At 30.3% G+C, this 21,806-nt stretch overlaps 1 protein-coding gene across 1 annotated transcript in view; it reads right to left on the bottom strand.

Annotated features, from left to right (window-relative positions):
* Positions 1-21,806, bottom strand: part of LOC111631364 (talin-2-like) — a 199,740-nt gene that overhangs the window by 99,414 nt on the left and 78,520 nt on the right. Inside the window, exons 5-14 of the mRNA XM_023375591.1 lie at positions 21,322-21,410; positions 18,344-18,413; positions 12,841-12,987; positions 11,657-12,002; positions 9,804-10,005; positions 7,639-7,835; positions 6,738-6,927; positions 6,022-6,171; positions 4,429-4,722; positions 2,834-2,923 (exon numbers count right to left, since the gene is read on the bottom strand). Of these exons, the coding sequence (XP_023231359.1) occupies positions 2,834-2,923; positions 4,429-4,722; positions 6,022-6,171; positions 6,738-6,927; positions 7,639-7,835; positions 9,804-10,005; positions 11,657-12,002; positions 12,841-12,987; positions 18,344-18,413; positions 21,322-21,410 (1,775 nt within the window). The remainder of the gene's footprint in view (positions 1-2,833; positions 2,924-4,428; positions 4,723-6,021; positions 6,172-6,737; positions 6,928-7,638; positions 7,836-9,803; positions 10,006-11,656; positions 12,003-12,840; positions 12,988-18,343; positions 18,414-21,321; positions 21,411-21,806) is intronic.

Below are 21,806 nucleotides of genomic sequence, written 5' to 3'. Positions count from 1 at the left end.
CGTATATTTTAATATATTTTTTAAAAGAAACAAAACCACTGAGAAATGTTACGTGTGTTTAACAACGGGTTCGGAAAACTTTGAAAATGTTAACAACGGGTTCAGCCGAACCTGTGCGAACCCGCTGAATATCACCACTAGATAAATATGCTAATAAAAGATGAAATCATCTTTTATTAAGATAAGCAAGCAGAAAAAGACAATTAATTAATTTTCAAATGCTGGAATAAATAGAGCTTCAGATAAAATAGAAATAGCAAAAACAACTCTAAAATATCTTCAACAAGAGAATAATTGCAAAAATTCAAGAATATCTGATGTCTTTTAAAAGCATTATTTGGAGATATTTTCTGTAATTGACTATTCTCTAAGATAATTTATTGGAATTACCCATTAATTCCTTTCATAAAAATGCTTTATGAAAATTTTTAAAATGATTCCATAATAAACTTTTTCAGGTTAGATTACCATTTTTTCTGCTTTTAAAAGAATATTTTATATGTAAGTTTTACAAGCTAATCTGTGTGCATTTTTTTTTATCCCTACAATGTTTTTTCCATTTTTAAAATTCTTCCCTTATAATTATATATTAGTATAATGTTCAGATTTATCTTAAATGTAATTTAATTGATAATTATCAATTAAGTTAGATGAATTTTTTAAATTATATAGTATGTATAAAACATCTTTTATGAAAATAACTTGTCTGTATAAATTTTCATCTGATTATAAAAAAATATAGCTTTTCAGTCCTATAAAAATTAATTTAAATATTTAAAAACTTTAAATCAATACCTTTATATATTATTTTAGATCTTCATGCTTATGTTTTAGTGAAATATTACATAGTGTTTAATATAAAAGCAAATTGAAAACTTTATATTTTATTATTATATTTCTCAAAATTTCATTTTTTATCTCTAAACAGTAAGAATATTACTGCATATTTATTGCAGTAATATTTCAATAATTCACTTCCAATTAAATTTCAGAGAGGGGGGAAAAATATTTGCATGTAAAATTTTTTAATATATTACAAAATTTAAACTTTTTAATTTTTTGTAAAACTTTAAATAGATAAAAAGTACCAAATTTTTAGGAACAAAATTTTTAAGAAAAATTTGTTTTAAAAATGTGATATGAAACAAAAACTCTTCAGTGTTTAAAGTATTTCTGTTCTGAAATATTAAAAATATTTTAAACAATTCAAATATAGATCAGCTACTACGAATGTCTTTTACTAATTCCCAGGAAATTAGAATATATTTTATTCATGAAGAAAATTTAATTTCCAAGAACTTATTTAAAATTCATGAAATTTTCTTTTAGAATAATAAATTAAAAATTATATTTACCTTCCTAAATTTCAATGATTTAAAAATTTGCTCCAATTCTAAGAATTTTAAAATATTCAAAATTCTTTATATCAAAAATCTAGAAATAATTATTTTTAAAACTTTCATTATAAACACTGCTCAATTTCAGATTTATCTTATTCAAGTTTGTTAGCTAAGCATGTAGAAACATACAGTAATTATCTTTTGCATTGATAAAAAAAATTTTTGAATAATTATTGTCATTGTTATTATTATTCATTTTAAAATATAAATAAATGTAATAAATTATAAAATAACAAGTTATATAGAAATAAATAATATTACATTTACAATTGATAAATGTCCTGACTACTTTATCAAATGTATATTTTTTAATTTATTGTGCCATCATCAAAGGAAAGATTTTAACATTTTATATTGAGGTAGATGAGAAACCTCTAATGAACGATTGACTCTGCCATAAGACTGTTATTTCCTAACGATGTGTAAAAGGGAGAAACTGAGAAGATACTTTTTTAAAGTATTGTCTATCTATACTAATATTATAAAGAGGTAATGTTTGTATGTATGTTAGTTTGTATGCAGCAGGTAATCTCCAAAACTACTCATCCGATTTCAAAAATTCTTTCACCGATATTTAGAATGGAACTTCAGGGTGGACATAGGCTGTATATTATTCCGTTAAACATGGGGGATGGACAGTTCTTTACGGTAAGCCTTACAGAAAAGGTTACCGTAAAGAACTCTGCTTCTATTTATACCATTTTAGATGCAGTTTTTTCCGTTTTTGATTGCGTTTTAATAGAGTACGTCAACAGNTTATCCCCCTCCCGCAAGAGCCTACTGAAAATTGCAAAATTTAAAATCCTTTAGCTCCCACCCTAATTAAGAAAATTATATAATTAATATACCATACGAACCGGGCTGAAGAGCTCTTTCCACGGATGTGTAAACTAAAATGGTATTCCGAGAATAACATACGAAAAAGCACACGAAACCAGGAGCCACAACTGACACAACCTTACAGCAACGTCTCAAAACTAGATATTCTATAGATGAGGTATTGGCAACACCACACCATTCCCATAATTTGAATACACGCAGTGCTGGAAGTATGCCCGGAGTTCAAGAAATATATCGTGATTCGAGGCAGCGAATTGTAAAAATATCTACTAGATACGCAGGACTCATCAACCTTGTTAAAAATTCAGTAAAATTTTGTCCTAAAATAATAGGATACGTCAACAGAATGTACACTAAGAAGGGATTTTTTTTAAATTTTCTCCCACTGGGGAAGTATTATATATTTATAATAGATACATTTTGAGCCACAACAAGGCGTGGCGGGGTCTGCTAGTTTGAAAATATTTTGTAAATTTTCTAAGTTCATATTATATATATATATATATTTTTTTTTTTTNAGAATAAATAACCATTTGTTATGTATATATTAAACATCTAATGCTAAATTTAAATTTATAAATCAAAATAATTACCTCTTTAGTTTTCTCATCTAACCTCAGCACACTATCCTTTGTCACACCTAATAATCTTGGAGCTAATTTATTTTTACCTTTCATTTTCTCCTAAAAAAATATTCAATATAATGTTAAGTATTAAATACTTTTAATAAAATATTCAGAAACTTAATCAATTAGAATGTTAATACCAAACCATCTACCAGATTGTATTGGGCTATATTAATATCAAATGATCTGCCCAATACAATTCAGCAGATTGGTTAGTATTAATTAAGAATTGGGTTATTCAATATTTATATTTGTACAATTAGAATGTCTTAAAATATAATTTAAATGTTTACACTGTTTATATCAATCATTCCAAACTGCATATAAATGTGTATTTATAAACTAACATTTTTGTTGAACATAAATTTTAGTATTTTGCAACAACCTGATTAATTCTTCTGTAAATCATATATTAATATCTATATTTTTTGTACACAGTTATTAAATTTTCTTTTTGAAATTTAAAATATTTGATATTCATACAAAGATAATTTAAGGTTAATTTGAATTTTTCTTTACAAACTCAAAACTCAACCAAAAGTTAAAATTTGTTGAAAATCTGTTATTTTCTGATAGGTTGCAGTTGTTTTCTTTGCTGCTCTGATAAGCTATTCAAGATGGTGTTACACAAATATAGAATAACAATGTTTTGTCAAATACTTGACAAAAGAAAAATTTAAATTGGTTGAAATTTTTTATTAGTTAAGTGCATTGACAAAAGTAATTTTTTTGAGCTAAGACAAGCATTTATGAGTGACATATTTTGTGAAGACTATGAAAAAGTATCAAACCTCATATACATTCGTCCAGCAAACAGATATCCAATACATCAATAATCATCATGTCAAAGTACTGATCTTGGACGAAAACAAATTAATATCTATTACTACATCTATTGATATGGTTGATATGAGTGTAGATTTGTTGAAAAAATTATCTATAAATTCTATAGAGCCCAGACTTTCCTTCTTTTGATTTCCACTTTTTGGGAAGTTACAATACATATATATAGTAAAAACACTATATGAATCAATAATAAATTAATTTTCACAGATAACAAATAATAACAAGATAATAAAAACCTGTCCCACATATGTTCCACAGCTATACAAAAGCAAAAACACTTTGTTTACCACAGAATCTCAGTAATTGCTTGAATATTGAAAAAAGTTTGTAAATGTAAATGAAATACTTTGAGAAAGAATAAAAGTTTCGTATCCTTGCTTTGAAGTTTTTCAAATGAAAACTCAGATTATCCTTGAATCATCTTCATATAAAAATAATACAATGAATTTTAATCAGTTTTTCACAATAATATAAAAACTTAATCTCTGATTAATATTAATGATAACATTTGTGGACACCTCTTGAAAACTGCCCACTTGTCAGTGGATGGCTTGGTTATGAGTTTCAATCCCGAGGGGTCGAGATCCTTTTGTCATTTCCGGCCAATAAAATGATTTTGCTATTTTTGTTCACATTTTAAGTTCTCCCAGATGTCCAGTTATTGGGTTGTCATGGAAAGTAAACATGATGCATTCCTTTAGGCTTGCAGGAACAACGATTTGCTCCCACCAATCTGTATGTCTTTTATTTGTCCCTTTGTGACAAAGTGCTCCCTCTTCATTGAGATAAAATTCTTCCAAATTAAGATTGTTATAACTTCCTGTGGTTATTCCATCCTTTAATGCTTGTATAAGGGGTCTCCAACAATTATCCCATTGCTGCGAGTTGGCCAATTGAACTACAGAGAAAATAGGTTCAACTTCTTTCATTGGTCTGATAGGAATACAACTAAGGGCATCTGCATTTTTGTGAGAGTTTCCTGCCTTGTTGGTGACCTCAAAGTCGAATTCCTGGAGGAAAATGATCCATCGAGATAATCTAGAGTTTATTGTAGAATCCTTTCAGTCAAGAAGCCATCAGAGGGGTCAGTGATCTGTGACAATAGTGAATTTTTGCCCATATAAATAGGGTTTAAAATATCTTACTGCCTACATGGAGGCTAAACATTCCTTTTCTGTTGTACTGTAGTTGAGTTCAGGCTTCCTTAATAGTCGGCTTGCGTAGGCAATCAGCTTCTCCTTGCCATTCTCTTCTTGTGATAATACCACTCCTAAAGCGGAGTTCAAAGCATCTGTAGCGAGTATAAATGGTTTTATGAAATCGGATGATTTTAATAACAGTGCTGACATCATAATTTCTTTTAGTCTTTCAAAGCTTTCCTGTTGATTTGGTTCCCATTCAAAAGGTATATCCTTTCTTAACAGATCAGTTAACGGCTTAGCAATTTTTACATAAGCAGCTATGTATCTCAGATAGTAGCCAGTTAGTCCTAAAAAGGATCATATTTCCCGCTCACTTTCAGGCCGCAGAAAATCTATAACATATTTTATTTTGTCAGTATCAGGTTTTATGCCCTGCTCAGATATTTTGTGACCTAGAAATTTGATTTGCCACTGCAGGAAATGGCATTTCTTGGGTTTTAATTTGATTCCTGCATCTCCTAATCTTTGAAATATTTGTTCTAATCGTTTGAGGTGGCTAGGGAAGTCAGGACTGAAAGTTAAAATGTCATCCATGTATACACGACATGTCTTTCCTTTTAGACCATGCAATACAAAGTCCATCGTTCTTTCAAGTGCTGCAAGCGAGTTTCTAAGTCCCATGGGGTATCTGTTCCATTGATAGTGCCCATCAGAGGTAGAGAAGGCTGTCTTCTCCATGTCGCACACACTTAATTGCCAAAATCCTGAAATCATGTTTATTGTAGATAAATATTTTGCTTGTCCCATTAAGCTATGTGATTCTTGCACTAAAGGGAGTGGATAAGGGTCTACTTTCGTGATTTTATTTAACTTACGATAGTCTATTACTAATCTTAAGCCACCATCTTTTTTCTTAACTAGGAGCGCTGCTGAACTCCAAGAATGATGTAGAATGCTCGATAATATTATGGGCCAAAAGGACGTCTACTATGTCATTTAATTGTTGCCATTGTGCATAGGGAATTTGATAGGGAGGAGAGTAAATAGGTGCCGCATCGCCTGTGTTAATTTTATATTGCACTATATCACAATATCCCAGGTCATAGTCATTTAGGACAAAAACGTGCCAATATTTATACAAGGGGGTTAAAAGAGCTTGTTTCTCACTTTTAGGAATGCTGGACCAATCAAAAAGTAGATGAATTCTGACTTCGACAATTCTGCAGTTGCTCCCTCTGTAATAGTATACACAGGATCAGTTTCTTCTACAGCTTCAAAAACTGTGCCAACCTTGACATCTCTGTCTAACTGAATTGTCTTATGAGTAACGTTAAGAAGGCGTATGGGAACTTTTTGGGTGTAATTAATAGATTGGATCTCGATATTCCTTTCTGAAAGAAGGGAAGTGTCTCTATCACTCCTACTTTGCTATTCTGCTTGCTCCCTGAAATTTTTGCGGTTACTATATTTTCTGTCAAAGGAGGAAGTCGACAAGTTTCTACCAACACTACTTCGTTCCCTTCCTCCATTTCTGTTTGTAAATGTTGTCTCTTTCTTGACCTTGAAATCTCAACTGATTGATTTGTCTTTATTCTATATCTTTTTTTGGCTACCTCTTTTCCTAGTTTTGTATTTGGACTTATGCTGGTTTGTTCTCTCCTGACTCTTCTCATAGCATTCGCGGAGTATAAAAAAGGGTTTTACAGTTTGTGGGGGGGAATGGTCATTTCTCCACCCTTTAAATCAATAAAAAATCCTTTTTTTATCATCATATCCCTGCCGATAATGCTATCACATGAATAAGTGACATCTATGTCCACTCTAGACAACATGCAAATGAGAATCGCAGGTCTTCAATCTGGAAGGTAGGACTGATGATACACCTGGATAAGATGACCTTTAGCACTTCTTAGATCTGTTTCTTTGTTACTATCAATGTGTACTTTCTCTTTCATAGCATTGGCAAAGGCCTTTGATAAAAGTGACACCTTAGCTCCAGTATCTATTTGTACTATAGCTGGATTTCCTCCTATATAACAATTGAATGTAGCCTCACTTTGCGGCATGGTACATCTAGTAAGGGTTTTAGTAGTGTTTACAGAAAATTTTTTCAATTCCGTGTCTGAAGAGCCTTATATGTCAGCCGATTTTGATTTCTATAAGAGCCTTGCTTCTGCTCAAATGTAGGATATGGGAATGTAGAGTTCCTTCGGAAATTATATTATTCGGAAGCGTCGTTAACCTTCAACGCTTTGCACCTTTCCTCTCCATTTGTTTAGCTTGTCCTCTGCAGGCTGTGATCAGAATTGGACTCTATTTTGCTCATCTCCTATTTCGCATCTCCTTGGGGAATAGGTCTTTGACACTTTGAGCGATTGTTAAAATTATTATCTCACCGGTCAGATGAATTCTGATTTCTATTCTGATTTGCTCGGACACCTCGGTCAGTCAAATCTGTGATTGGGTGTGGTCGGACAATTTTCGTTTCATCGAAAAGATGGATTATTATAGATTCTACTATAGGCATTTCCAGGATTATTTCGTCTCAATAGAGGATTTCTAGAATTTCTGAGGGAGGAGTCTCTGGTTAAACCATCCATTTTAGCTTAGAGCTCCTTCATCGCGGATGTTAGTTGCTCTAAATTATCTCTTGCAGAGAAATCTGTTGACCTTTCAGTTTCCCTAACTGTTTGCATGATTCCCCGGGGATGTGTTGTGAGACTCTCGATCGTCTCTTCACTAATAGCAGCCTTCAGAGCATCGTCGAATGTTGCCGGCTCTCACGACATGACGCATTGCCTGATCCGCATATCAACTCCATTTAAAAATTGCACTTTTAGCCTCTTGTCCAGCTCTTTCCCTTGTATTCTTTTAATAATAGCAGTTTCTGCAGCATCTGCACCTGGCTCTGATGAAATCTCTATTTCCATAGCCAGGGCTTTAAGCCAGGAGGCATACGTTTGAACATCTTCCTCCTTTTTCTGTATGCATGCATAGAATTTATTTAATCAGAAGGAATATGGCTTACGGTCAAACTGTTGTATCATCAACCATTTGAATTCATCAAACTCTTCTATCTCTTTAATCCAACAGTCTTTTCTAACAAACTCTCGAGCTATCGCATTGAGTTTGAGCTTCGCCACTGCTAACATTTGCACCTTCGAACAGACCGCTATCTTTGTGACATCCGCTAATGAGTCAAAAAAGTCCGTTACTCTGGGGCCTCCCGTCTCACCAGAGAATACTGGCAATAAAGGAATTATTCCGCCCAGACCTCTTAATGTAAGAGGGTTCGGAGTAGGATTTGGGGTTGGGTTGCCTAGCCTAGCTGCATGAAGAGGATCATCCTCTATTATTTTTACTATTACAATTTACCTCCTATATCAATTCTAACTATTCTTCTAATTATAACATCCCTAATTCGACTCAAATCAACTGTTTGCTCGGATATAGCCTTTTTTGTCTTATTGAGAGTTCCAGGAAGTCGAAACCCCACTCCTGGAAAACCAATTTATGTGGGCACCTCTTGAAAACTGCCCACTTGTTAGTGGATGGCTTGGTTACGAGTTTCAATCCCGAGGGGTTGGGATCCCTTTTGTTAGGTTGAGTGGAGGAGGTGACAGGGGTCATTGATAAGGCATAGGCGATATGTGAGTAAAGGATACCATTTAACAATGGAAACAACAGTTTATTAGATTAAACAAAAATTAACAATTACAAACTCTAACATCGAGAACCTTTAACTTGGTATGCTAGCTCCTAATACATGGAGAGAGAGTTCACATTAATTGTTTCATACCTCTAGGATAATTCCACAGAGAAGAAAATATTATTCCATTTTTTTAGATCAATGCACAAAGTTATAACAAACCAAAAATCCTTTGAGACCTGAATCACATTCGACCAGCCATAGATGAGAGACTCTCCCTGAAGCGGGGAAAGAAGGGGCTTTTATAGCTTCACTGTGGGAAATTTTGTCATGTGATCAACTATTGTGGGAGATAAATGTCATTGGAGCAGGTATGGAGGTTAAAGTTGTTCCCGGGACCACAACAAAATGACGAATTCAGACTTTAATTGTAAACTTTAAGTCTTGCAGTATGAGAATGCCATTGTTTAGATGTGTAAATGTTTATATTAAAGAGGAGAGTTATAAGTTTCTATCGTTGTTGATGAGATAGTCAATTTCATTTTTCTGACAATGTTATTTTCACGGTAAGGTAATAAATTTGTTTGAAATATGTCAAAAAGTTAGGAGAAAATGAAAAATTGGTTTGCACATAGGTCAGATCTCACACATTTTTGAATATCAAAATTAATGAATAAATAAAATATTATATCTAAAGTTTTTAATGCAATCTAAAACAGATAAAATCACAGAAAAAAAATCAAATTTTTTAATAATACAAATGGCATAAAAATTTTGATAAATATTGATTCACTGATTGTGCTTGTACATTGTATTTCATTATTATGAAAATGACTCAATTTCTTTAATATGATAATAAAATTAACCAGAAAGCTTCTTTAACTTAATATTTATTGTTAGTTTTATAAATGATTGATTAAGTAAAAACTCACACAAAAATTTTTTAATTTTTAAAAAAATAATTGCATCAATTATTTTATATTATCTATTCTCCATACAATATTGTTTACAAATCTGAATAAACATTATCATCCATCATTATAATTAGACATAGTGTTTTCAATCATTAATGTTGTCAATGTAACTAATCATGCTTTAGATATTTAATGAAACACCTGTTTAATAAATTTTCTTACATTTTCATTTTTGAAATATCTGTTTACTGGAAAGGACTAAAGATAATTACAAAGCAAAGATAACAAAAAAAAATTCCAATTAATTAGTTATATAAAGAGTTGACAATGTACAGTATATGCAAATATTAACACATTATGAAAGTAAAAGTTTTTATTTCAGCTACATCATTTCTGTTTAAATCAAGACATCCTTTAGCACTTCTTAGATCTGTTTCTTTGTTACTATCAATGTGTACTTTCTCTTTCATAGCATTGGCAAAGGCCTTTGATAAAAGTGACACCTTAGCTCCAGTATCTATTTGTACTATAGCTGGATTTCCTCCTATATAACAATTGAATGTAGCCTCACTTTGCGGCATGGTACATCTAGTAAGGGTTTTAGTAGTGTTTACAGAAAATTTTTTCAATTCCATGTCTGAAGAGCCTTATATGTCAGCCGATTTTGATTTCTATAAGAGCCTTGCTTCTGCTCAAATGTAGGATATGGGAATGTAGAGTTCCTTCGGAAATTATATTATTCGGAAGCGTCGTTAACCTTCAACGCTTTGCACCTTTCCTCTCCATTTGTTTAGCTTGTCCTCTGCAGGCTGTGATCAGAATTGGACTCTATTTTGCTCATCTCCTATTTCGCATCTCCTTGGGGAATAGGTCTTTGACACTTTGAGCGATTGTTAAAATTATTATCTCACCGGTCAGATGAATTCTGATTTCTATTCTGATTTGCTCGGACACCTCGGTCAGTCAAATCTGTGATTGGGTGTGGTCGGACAATTTTCGTTTCATCGAAAAGATGGATTATTATAGATTCTACTATAGGCATTTCCAGGATTATTTCGTCTCAATAGAGGATTTCTAGAATTTCTGAGGGAGGAGTCTCTGGTTAAACCATCCATTTTAGCTTAGAGCTCCTTCATCGCGGATGTTAGTTGCTCTAAATTATCTCTTGCAGAGAAATCTGTTGACCTTTCAGTTTCCCTAACTGTTTGCATGATTCCCCGGGGATGTGTTGTGAGACTCTCGATCGTCTCTTCACTAATAGCAGCCTTCAGAGCATCGTCGAATGTTGCCGGCTCTCACGACATGACGCATTGCCTGATCCGCATATCAACTCCATTTAAAAATTGCACTTTTAGCCTCTTGTCCAGCTCTTTCCCTTGTATTCTTTTAATAATAGCAGTTTCTGCAGCATCTGCACCTGGCTCTGATGAAATCTCTATTTCCATAGCCAGGGCTTTAAGCCAGGAGGCATACGTTTGAACATCTTCCTCCTTTTTCTGTATGCATGCATAGAATTTATTTAATCAGAAGGAATATGGCTTACGGTCAAACTGTTGTATCATCAACCATTTGAATTCATCAAACTCTTCTATCTCTTTAATCCAACAGTCTTTTCTAACAAACTCTCGAGCTATCGCATTGAGTTTGAGCTTCGCCACTGCTAACATTTGCATCTTCGAACAGACCGCTATCTTTGTGACATCCGCTAATGAGTCAAAAAAGTCCGTTACTCTGGGGCCTCCCGTCTCACCAGAGAATACTGGCAATAAAGGAATTATTCCGCCCAGACCTCTTAATGTAAGAGGGTTCGGAGTAGGATTTGGGGTTGGGTTGCCTAGCCTAGCTGCATGAAGAGGATCATCCTCTATTATTTTTACTATTACAATTTACCTCCTATATCAATTCTAACTATTCTTCTAATTATAACATCCCTAATTCGACTCAAATCAACTGTTTGCTCGGATATAGCCTTTTTTGTCNCTACACCCTTAAATGCACCCTACTATACTATATGACATTTGTCAAGCAATCTTGAAACTACAACACTCGTAACTCTCGCAACATTAAACACACAAACAAAAGTATACATTGAGACAAGAATCTAAATTAATTTGAAGGAGGGTGCCACCTCTAAGTAAATCTGTCAAACTAGCTGATCATTCATATGGAATTGTTTCCAAAGAAAGGGAGTACTTTTATACATATCAGAATCCTCATCTTGAGAATTATTAGACTTTACTGCATTATCTTCATCATTATATGATCCTCATTATAATCTGTAGTGGAATTTGTTTCAGTTCTGAGAATAGGAACATTGTCTGGATTACATTCAATTAGCATTTGTACTACATTTGAATCACTATCATAATTTTTTATATTTGATACATTTTCATTGAGTTTATTTAAACCATTTTCATCACTTTTATTGGTGTCATCAGATTCACTTCTGGTGCTGGTTGCATTTGAATCATTATCACAGTTTACTACATTGTTATAATTATTAGATTTAGCTGCACTTAAACTATCATTTCTATTGAAAACATAATCATCATCTTCACATAGAAGAGTTCTATTTCCATATGAACCTTTAAAACCTGAATACATTGCTCATTCCAAACTAAAATTTCCTCTATTAATTATATTGCCAAGACTATGTAACAGAGATAAAATATCTATATCTATAATGTATTTGTACTTCAATAAAAGCATGCAAAATAATTGATGAAAAATTTTGAGAACAAAATAGATTAACTAGCATGTTTTGCACTTAAGATAAAACAAATTAATTACAAATTAAATTTTTTAATTAAATTGATTAAGGAAAAAATTATCAACAAAGCAATTATTTTCAAAATAAATTGAAAAATTAAATTTTCTTGATCATTGTACTTTTAATTAATTCAATTTTTAATTTACAGATGTCTATAATTAACTTACAATGTCATATAATAGTATTATCATAAAATTTTTTCCTTTTATTGTTTGTTGAATATTTTAGTTATCAATAATTCAATAATTTTTAAATTATGTAAAAAATGACATTGGATAAAAATAATAATAATGAATATTTTTTGAAATAAACTTCATGGATAATTTTGTGCAAGTAAAAGTGTGCAAGTTAATGTAAATCAAATATAATCAAATAAATCTCAAAATATATGAATTATATTATTTCTTATAATACAGTGAATATATTAACTACATTTATTGTTCAATTTAACAGATTTAGGTTGCTTAAACTAAAATATTCTGTCATTAAAGTTGAATTACAGTACTTTTTTTTTATATCAAAAATCAAAATTCTTTTGATATTATTACTTTATATAATAGTAAATAAATAATTCTTAAAAATATGTTTTTAGTAAATTAAAGACAACTCATTTAATAACATTAAAAATAAATTAATATATTAGTCTTTTTTACATACCTGTACATAAAGCAAATTTAATTGCACTGGATCTCTTGAATCAACATTTTGATCTGAGAAAAAATATTTTCTTCTTAAAAGTAGCGTTTCATCTTCATCAATTCCTTGTTCTCTTAACGTTTTAGAGTGATCTACCCAATTTACTGTAATACAAGAACAAAATCATTGAAATTCAAATAAAAGTAATCATATAGTAAAACATTATGAATCAAAATAATTTTTAGCAAATAAATAAATAAAGTTCCTTTTTATAAAATATTTTACATTTTTAAAAAGAACTTAATTTATATATAATCATTCAATTGAATTTAATAGATCTTATTTGCAGTCAATTTTTATTTAGAATTATATTAAAAATATGTTTTATTTAAATTATTATTATTTAAATAAATTTGACAATGATCATTTTGAATATATTAAACCACTGTAATTAATCAGGCTATTTTTTCTTACAATTAATAATTAGAGATTAAGTACTTTGATACTAGAAGTAAACATTATGTGTAGACTGATAGATTGAGTGCCATAGTGAAGGAGAACATAGGCTTTGAGTGTAGGAGTCATCCCAGTTGGCATTGTGGGTAACCATGAAAGTTATATCAAAGATTTAAACTTGTCTGGAAACTTGTCTGGAAAAGATGAAAACTTGTGGAAGCAAAGAGTCACCCATGTGGTGTAACTGATCAGCTCACCACATGTTAAGCAAAGGTTGCAGGTTCAACTCCCACTCTGAATTGATTCTTTTCTTCCAGACTATTCTAAATTATTTAATAAATAATAAATTATTATAATTATTAATTTCAATAAGAGATGACACCTAACGTCTACCTCTAGTCAGTGCCGTAACTAGGGCGGTGCCCAGGCACAGAGCGCAAACCCTGAGGGGCACAGAATTAACCTGGACCAAGATTTGGGTCATGCATACCATGCTTGCCCCAAAAATTGGTCCTTGTGTTTGACAAAAGAAAGACATGTTGCTACCAATCCAAAGAAAAAATAAATATCTAGTACAGGCATAAATTGGCCGACCCACAGTTAATAGCATACATACAATATTTTGTATCACATATATGGGTATAGATGCACCTACTATACTATATGACATTTGTCAAGCAATTTTGAAACTACAACACTCGTAACTCTCGCAACATTAAACACACAAACAAAAGTATACATTGAGACAAGAATCTAAATTAATTTGAAGGAGGGTGCCACCTCTAAGTAAATCTGTCAAACTAGCTGAGATTTACATTTAGTTCATGCTGTCAGCCATGTTCATTTTGATCATTGTCGTATTGTTAACATTGGGGGCACTCGGAAGTTATTGTCTCGTCGTTATTTTATGGTCTTTATATATTTAAAATTTAATTAAAAGTAAAATCATGTGTGAGAGTGAATAAGCTTTTTTTGATTTAATGTTTGTTGATAAACACATTTGGGTAAGTTGAAAAATTGTATTTATAAGTTGTACTGGAAAGTTTTTATTATTTAATATTAATAAATATACTATCTTGTAAATGTTGTTAGTTATTAGCGAGGTTTAGGCCGAAGTTTTAAATGCGAAAACATGTACGTCAGATGTTCAGCGCCACTTTCCTGTAAGCATAGAAGTTTGACAATGGTGTTTGGATAGTCAATGGAATCATGCTCGACATTCCAAACACCACTGTCAAACTTCTAGGATTACAGGAAAGTGGCGCTGAATGTCCGATATACACATTTTCGCATTTAAAACTTTGGCCTCAACCTTGCTATTACTTTAGTCATTGGATTAGGTACCTTCCTAAGTATATTTATTTTTAGATGGCATTTTTATGGTGACCATTTTTATGCTCATGTTTGGCACACAAGTACGTAACCTATTATACTAGACCAGACCTTATTCACAATTCTTCTTTCAGAAATATTACCTGCCAGCTACTGTAAGCCAAACACGCATGTCATAACAAACACCATGTCACAAAAACATCCATCTGGATCTGAATTTTGAAAAAAAAGTGAGAGTGAGGTTGAAGCCAAAAAATTGGGAAATTTGTTAAGAAAGTGGACAGTCACACAGGCAGAAAATAGACAGGATGATGATGTACCTAATGACGTTTTGACACCCCCTGATATGTCTGGGTCTGGAAACAATTTAAAGAAGAAAAATAAAGACAGCCCAGTCCAGCAGGACTTGACCTTGTCCACCATTAGTCAAAGTTCTGAAATTCAAATTGTAGAAACAGTTGCAACTAATAAGTCCCAATTAGACACAAACGATCCTGTTTCATGGTTACCCTTAACTGACCCCATTCATTGTCTCCTTGTCGAGAAAGGACCTGATCAAGGAAAAGGTAGTAAAAACATTTCTTCAACTGAAGACGCAGAGCAAAAATTTCATATGCATTGGTTTACAAAAAAGATGAGCAATGGCGAACGATATCCAGGCGATGGTTGATGTACAGTAAAAAAAAAGACACAATATTTTGTTTCTCATGTATACTTTTTGTATACTTACTGTAGAGCTACATTCACTCTGTCAACAGATTCTAAAACTTGATCCCAAATTTGCAGAGTACATATGAATTTGTAGTTTATTAGATCCATTAAGCTTTTAGCTGTAGCGATTGTTAACCACATAAGGCCAGCACTTGCTGATGCACAAAAAGGATTTAATGATTGGCATCATTTAAGTCCACATATCCCTGAGCACGAAAACTCTATATTTCGTAGAGAAAATTTTATTAAGTGGAAAATGCTTGAACAGCAATTAAAAAGTAAGACCACAATAGATGCATTTTTACAAAAAACTATTGATCAAGAAACAAAAAAGTGGAGACATATTTTAAAAGCGTATACTAGCATACTTTTATTCTGTGCATTATTCTGTGCAGAAAATAATTTAGGTTCTCAGAGTTCTCATGAGCAGGATCTGGATATTGGAAAATCAGGATCTGGAGTTTTCCTAAGTGCCGTGGATATGATTTCAAAATTCAATCCTGAACTTAGAGTGCACATCGAATCGCTTAATAAAGGAAATATTTCATATTTTACGCCATATATTCAAAACGAGCTAGTGGATATTCTTGTGTCTGAGGTCAAAAAACAAATTTTAGACAATGTTTGTGTGGCAAAATACTTTTCTATGCTTTTTGATTGTACGCCAGACATAGCGCATAAAGTCACAAATATTGAAATTCATAAAAATATCCAAGCAAAAAGTTACAATTGTAGAACATTTCATAGATTTCATGAAGTTTCATGAAAAAAACAGGCAAGGGTTTATTGAAAGAAATTTTAGAGAAATTAGAAGTTGACGGATTGAACATTCAAGATGTTCGTGGCCAAGGCTATGACAATGGTAGTAATATGGCCAGTAAATATAACAGTGTCCAAGCCAAAATAAAACAAATTAATGATAATGCTGATTACGTGCCCTGTGCAGCGCATTCTTTGCTTACACAATGCTAGTGTGACACCTGATATGATCACTTTTTTTGGAATAATCCAGAAAATATTTGTGTTTTTTTTTTCTAGTTCTACAGTCAGATGGGAAACTTTAATGAAACATTTACATATTTCTTTGAAAAAACATGGCAATGCTAGATGGGCCTTTAAAGCTAGGGCTGTCAAAGCTTTAAACATGCAAATTTCCCAAATCTGGTATGTGCTAAAGATTCTAACTACCAACGATTATAATGCGAAAACAATTGCTACAGCTAAAAGCGTAATGCACCTAATAAACTACAAATTCATATGTACTTTGCAAATTTGGGATCAAGTTTTAGAATCTGTTGACAGAGTGAATGTAGCTCTACAGTTGAAAACCATTACTATCGACAAAGCCTCTGAATTAACCAAGGGATTAACAAGGCAGATTTAAAATATTTGTGAGACTGTGGACAATGTTTTCAAAAAGGCAAAAAAAATTTGTGAAGAATGTGACATTGAAAACAATTTTCCTGAAAAGCGATGAAAGCGAATAAAAAGATGATTTAAGCGAATGGTTAGATACTGGCTACGACATTACCCAACAACAAAGTTTCAAAATTCAGATAAATGAAGCAATAGATAGAATAATTTCTGAATTCAAATGATGATTCAAAAAACTACACAACATTCACCACTTTTTCAATTTTTTGACAGTACAAGGCATAACTACATATTCAGTTGAAGAACTAAAAAAACATGCTGCTGACTTGAGTATCAAATATTCTACAGAAATAAATGCCACAGAATTTTGGGCCGAATTAAAAACTTTGAAGAGTCAAGTTGAAGCGACCGCATTATTTGATAAATGTGAATGTCAGTCAAGTCTGGGTCTTCTTAATGCTGTAGTAGAACAGGATTTAAATGTTTCCCAACTTAGTAGTTGCTATAAAGTTTTTTTAACGATGCCAGTGACTGTTGCTTCCTGCGAGAGGTCATTTAGTAAGCTCAAATTGATAAAGACGTACCAGCGCTCGACAATGGACCAAGAAAGATTGTTTGGGCTAGCAATTTTGTCAATTGAACGCGACACAGCAAGGCTTCTATCATATGACAATGTCATTAAAGACTTTGCAATGAGAAAAGCACAGAAAGTAAATCTATAAGTGCCTAGGTGGTAATTTTTTTTTTTTTCATTTACAGTTTGCCTTAGCCTTGGGTCTTTACTATCTCTGCTAATGAGTGTCTGGTGTCATTTTTGTATTGTATTATTGTGTATTTTGGCAAATATTTTTGAATAAACTTTTTTTATTAAATATATCCTAAATTCTACTAAGTAGGTACCTATACAGTCGATCCCCCTATAAGATCATTGATTTTTCCGTTTTATCTGAATTACATGTTGTACGAGTCACTTAGATTTTACAAATATGTGAGCCGTTCACAGCCCGGCACACGTATTTGTAAAATCTAAGTGACTCGTACAACATGTAATTCAGATAAAACGGAAAAATCAATGATCTTATAGGGGGATCGACTGTAAATAAAAATTTAGTTTTTAGATTTATTTTTATAGACATTTTCCATTTTATTGTCAGAGCTGAGTAAGATTAGAGCATTTTTCAAGGGCATAGTTACAGAAGCTTGCACCGGGCACATAAAAGGCTAGTTATGGCACTGCTTCTAGTACCAAATTACTTAATTTCCAATTATTAACTGTAGCATAAAATAGCCTGATTAATTATTACATTGAGCTTTGGGATGTTTATATACATTTTGAATATAATTTCTAAATAAGTTTTTTATGATTAATACTTTTAATTAATCATTTTTCATTAAAAAAAATCAACTGATATGTAAAATATTTATGATAGTATAAATATATCATCATCAAACTTCTTGGTATTAATTTATCACTGATTTATTATATTTGAATTTAGATATTATGTACTTTCATGATTTTGTTAACACACAAATTATTTTATTCATTGCAACTTTGTTGTTTAAAAATGATATTTAATTTAAAAAGTTATTTTTGTAAAATATTAAATTATACTATATTATTTTAATAATTCTAAAACAAAAACTTACAGTCATCATCAGTTTTTAACTTTTTTTTTAGTTGTTCCATTTTCAAATCTTTATCTTTATCTTTTTTATCCTGAAATATATTTTCCAAATATTAAAAATAAATCAGAAAATTTAATAATAATATTAAAATAATGAATTCTGTGGAATAAAAATTACAAATACTTCTAGAAAACAAAAAAATTCAGATAACCAGCAACATTACTGTATTAAATTGTTAACAAAATACTGTATTTACTAAATAGAAACTTCATTATAAATATCATTATGTTGTCATATCATCATGTTAGTTGAATGATGTTTCATAATATCCTAAGTATTAAGTATGCCAATATAGTCTAATAATTCAAAAAGCAATAAATAGGCACTACATTTATATATAAAGTTTCTTTCTTTAACTGTATTATAATAAATTTTTTGAATTTAGCCACATTCATTATAACTAAATTTCCTTATTTTAATGTTTCTATAGAAAATCTTATCAAAATGCTTTAAAGTTATCACAACCATCATGAAAGAATTACCTGTTATCTATGTAAAGTAACAATAATATCAACAAAATTTCAGAAAAACTAAATGCAGATTTAATACTATACTATAGATATCAAATTATTAATTAGGAAAATTTAATGATATAAATGAAATCATTGATTTCTGAAAATTAATTTCTTGCATCAATTCATTCTATTTTGAGGTTACTTTAATAACATCATTTTTCATTCAATAATATTTAGATCTAATTATTTTCTGAATAATTATGTTCCTTATAATAATTTTAATAAATTCTAGTATTGAAGGATTGCAATAATTATTCTGTAGAATTATCATAGCAAAAGAGTTAACAATAAGAATTTAATTTTCGAAAACTGAAGTAAAAACTAGTTTTCCATGTTAAAACCTTAATATACATAAACAATATTTTTATAAAAGTTTTCATCCACATTGATAAAGCTAAACTAACTACTATATTTAACTTAAGGAAGTAATTCATCTTTAACAGTGGGTAAAGTTTAATGGTTATTTCATAAAAGTTTAACTGTATTTTAATATCAAAAACTGATTATTATTTTAATTTGCATTAATATATATGGTGTATTCCTTGTTCATCTTATATAACATTGCATTTTGTTTACAATAAAAATTTCTAAAAATTTTAATTACCTGCTTTTTACAATATTAAATGAAAATTTTAATTATATTAAATTTATAAATTTCATTAAATTGTTCAATAATAAATTTGATTTGAAAAAATTATCATTTTATTTTATAGCTTAGAAAATTATACATTACTATTAGAATCAGAATATGCATGTGACTGTTGAGAAATCTTTGAATATCATTCTTCTTTTGAAACTCATTTATTTAAAAAATATAAAACTAACACAATTTTCTGGATGAATGTTTCAATTAAATTATTATTTTAGATAATTTTACAAATATTATTATCATTGCTTTGCATACAAATTGAGTATCACTATTAAGAAAAAACTTACACAGAAAAAATTATAAAATGTTTTTATTAAGAACTTGCAATGTTCTGACAATTGACAACTGTCAGAAACATTTCAGGTTCTTAATAGGATATTCCTTAATTGAAAGTTTCTCTTACAGTTAAAAAGTCATTTACAGATAGAAGAATAAAAAGACAAAAAATATTATTTTTTCTCCTGAGAGTCACTAACTATTTTACCAGTTAAAATGAGTAAATTATTAATATAAATGTAATTGGTTAAATCTTCTTTCTTGTCATTTTTATAAACTTAGAATAACATTTATCAATTATACTAAATCATTAAAATTAATTTTAAATATGAGCATTTAAACTTCCAGTTATAATGATTACTTTGTTTATCATCTCTATTTGGCTTAGAATGTGTTATAATTGATTTAATTCATTCTATAAATTGATATCAGAATGTATATCAATTTAAGAATAAATTTATTAAGTTGAATATCAAATAAGGTAAAAAAAATATCTAACTATTACATAATACTGAAGGAGAACTTTTTCCTGTATTAACAAATGTCTTTCATTTGATTTATCCATTCAGTTATACTTACAAGCTTCACGGAATATATTCATTAAAGTATAAACGTCCTAATTAATCCAAGCCTAATTAATTTCAATTGTAGTGATCTGTCACTTAAATTAATCTGTTTGTTTGTTTTTTTGTAATTTTTCGCGCCTGTTCCGTTTGTGCTCGGGCACCACATTTTTGTAAAACCTGCAGGACTTGATGGTTGGTTGCAATTTGTGACGTCAAACAAGGAGAAATATAAATGGAGGTGTTTCACCTGAGAACTGTACTGTTTGCTCTTCAGACTTGGCCGGATACTTCGTCTACGTGAGGTGCGAGTGTTTAAGCATGTGGTTGAAAGGAAAAGAGAGTGGACAGTTTGAAGAAAGAATAAGAATCCAATTTCATCCAGGTCTAAGAGCAAGACGTCGATGCGAATTGATTATACATTCCTTCCCAATTAACAAAGGACACATATAAGACCATTTTGTTTTGTTCTTTGTTTGTACTATCCCTCACAGAGATATTAGAATAGCGCGTAGATATATATATATGTGCTACACATGAATTAAGTCTGTATAGGATATATGGATATAGGTATAATTGTCGGTGTATCAAGAAGCTTGTAAGACCCTGAAATAAATAATTTTTCCTCACCTGTGAAAAACAAAAAGTGTAAAGTCCTTAAATTGGTTTGTTTTTTCTCTTTATGTTTATTGCCTATTACCCTACATTGTACACTGTATATTCAGGTATAGCAGGAATTCAACACAATGATAGAAAATTATTTATTAGAAAATTAAAATCCCTAAGTTACATGTTATTCTATTAGAAATTCTTTGTTCCTTTATATTTCATATGATCTTAATATAAAAAACTTAAATATAACTTTTTAATATAAATACCAAATAAAATAAAATAGTTCTAATTAAATTTTAAACATGTTCTTAAAAATTATTTTACCCTTTTTAAAGTAAGTGTTCCTGTAGATCCTTTTTCTGATTCCTCTGGTAAATCTCTAACTAATGAGTATTCATCATGATTTGTAATTCCTATGTAATAAGAATTTTCTATTTAAAATGCCATATTGTTAACATAATTCATAAATAATAAAACTAAGTGCAATAATGTAACATATCTAAAATAACTGAATAATTTCAAATACATATGGAATTTATAAAAATGTTTATCTGTAATCTATTTTAATGTACATCAAATAAATGTGTGTAATAATTTTTTAAATTTCTCTCATAAATAAAATAATTATAGTTTACAAAGTAAAAATAACAATAATATATAATTCAATAATAATAAATAAAATTTAATAATGCATGTCCAAATTATTATAAAATTTTTCTACTTTCAAAAAACATAATAATAATTTTATAAGTAAAGTAATTTTAAATAAAATTTTTTGAATTACATATAATCTGAATATAAATATTTAA

This window comes from Centruroides sculpturatus, unplaced genomic scaffold (genome assembly GCF_000671375.1).
Source record: "Centruroides sculpturatus isolate CEXI.00-Female unplaced genomic scaffold, Cexi_2.0 scaffold534, whole genome shotgun sequence".
NCBI classification, from domain to species: domain Eukaryota; kingdom Metazoa; phylum Arthropoda; class Arachnida; order Scorpiones; family Buthidae; genus Centruroides; species Centruroides sculpturatus.
This window is presented reverse-complemented; position numbering and strand designations above follow the sequence as displayed.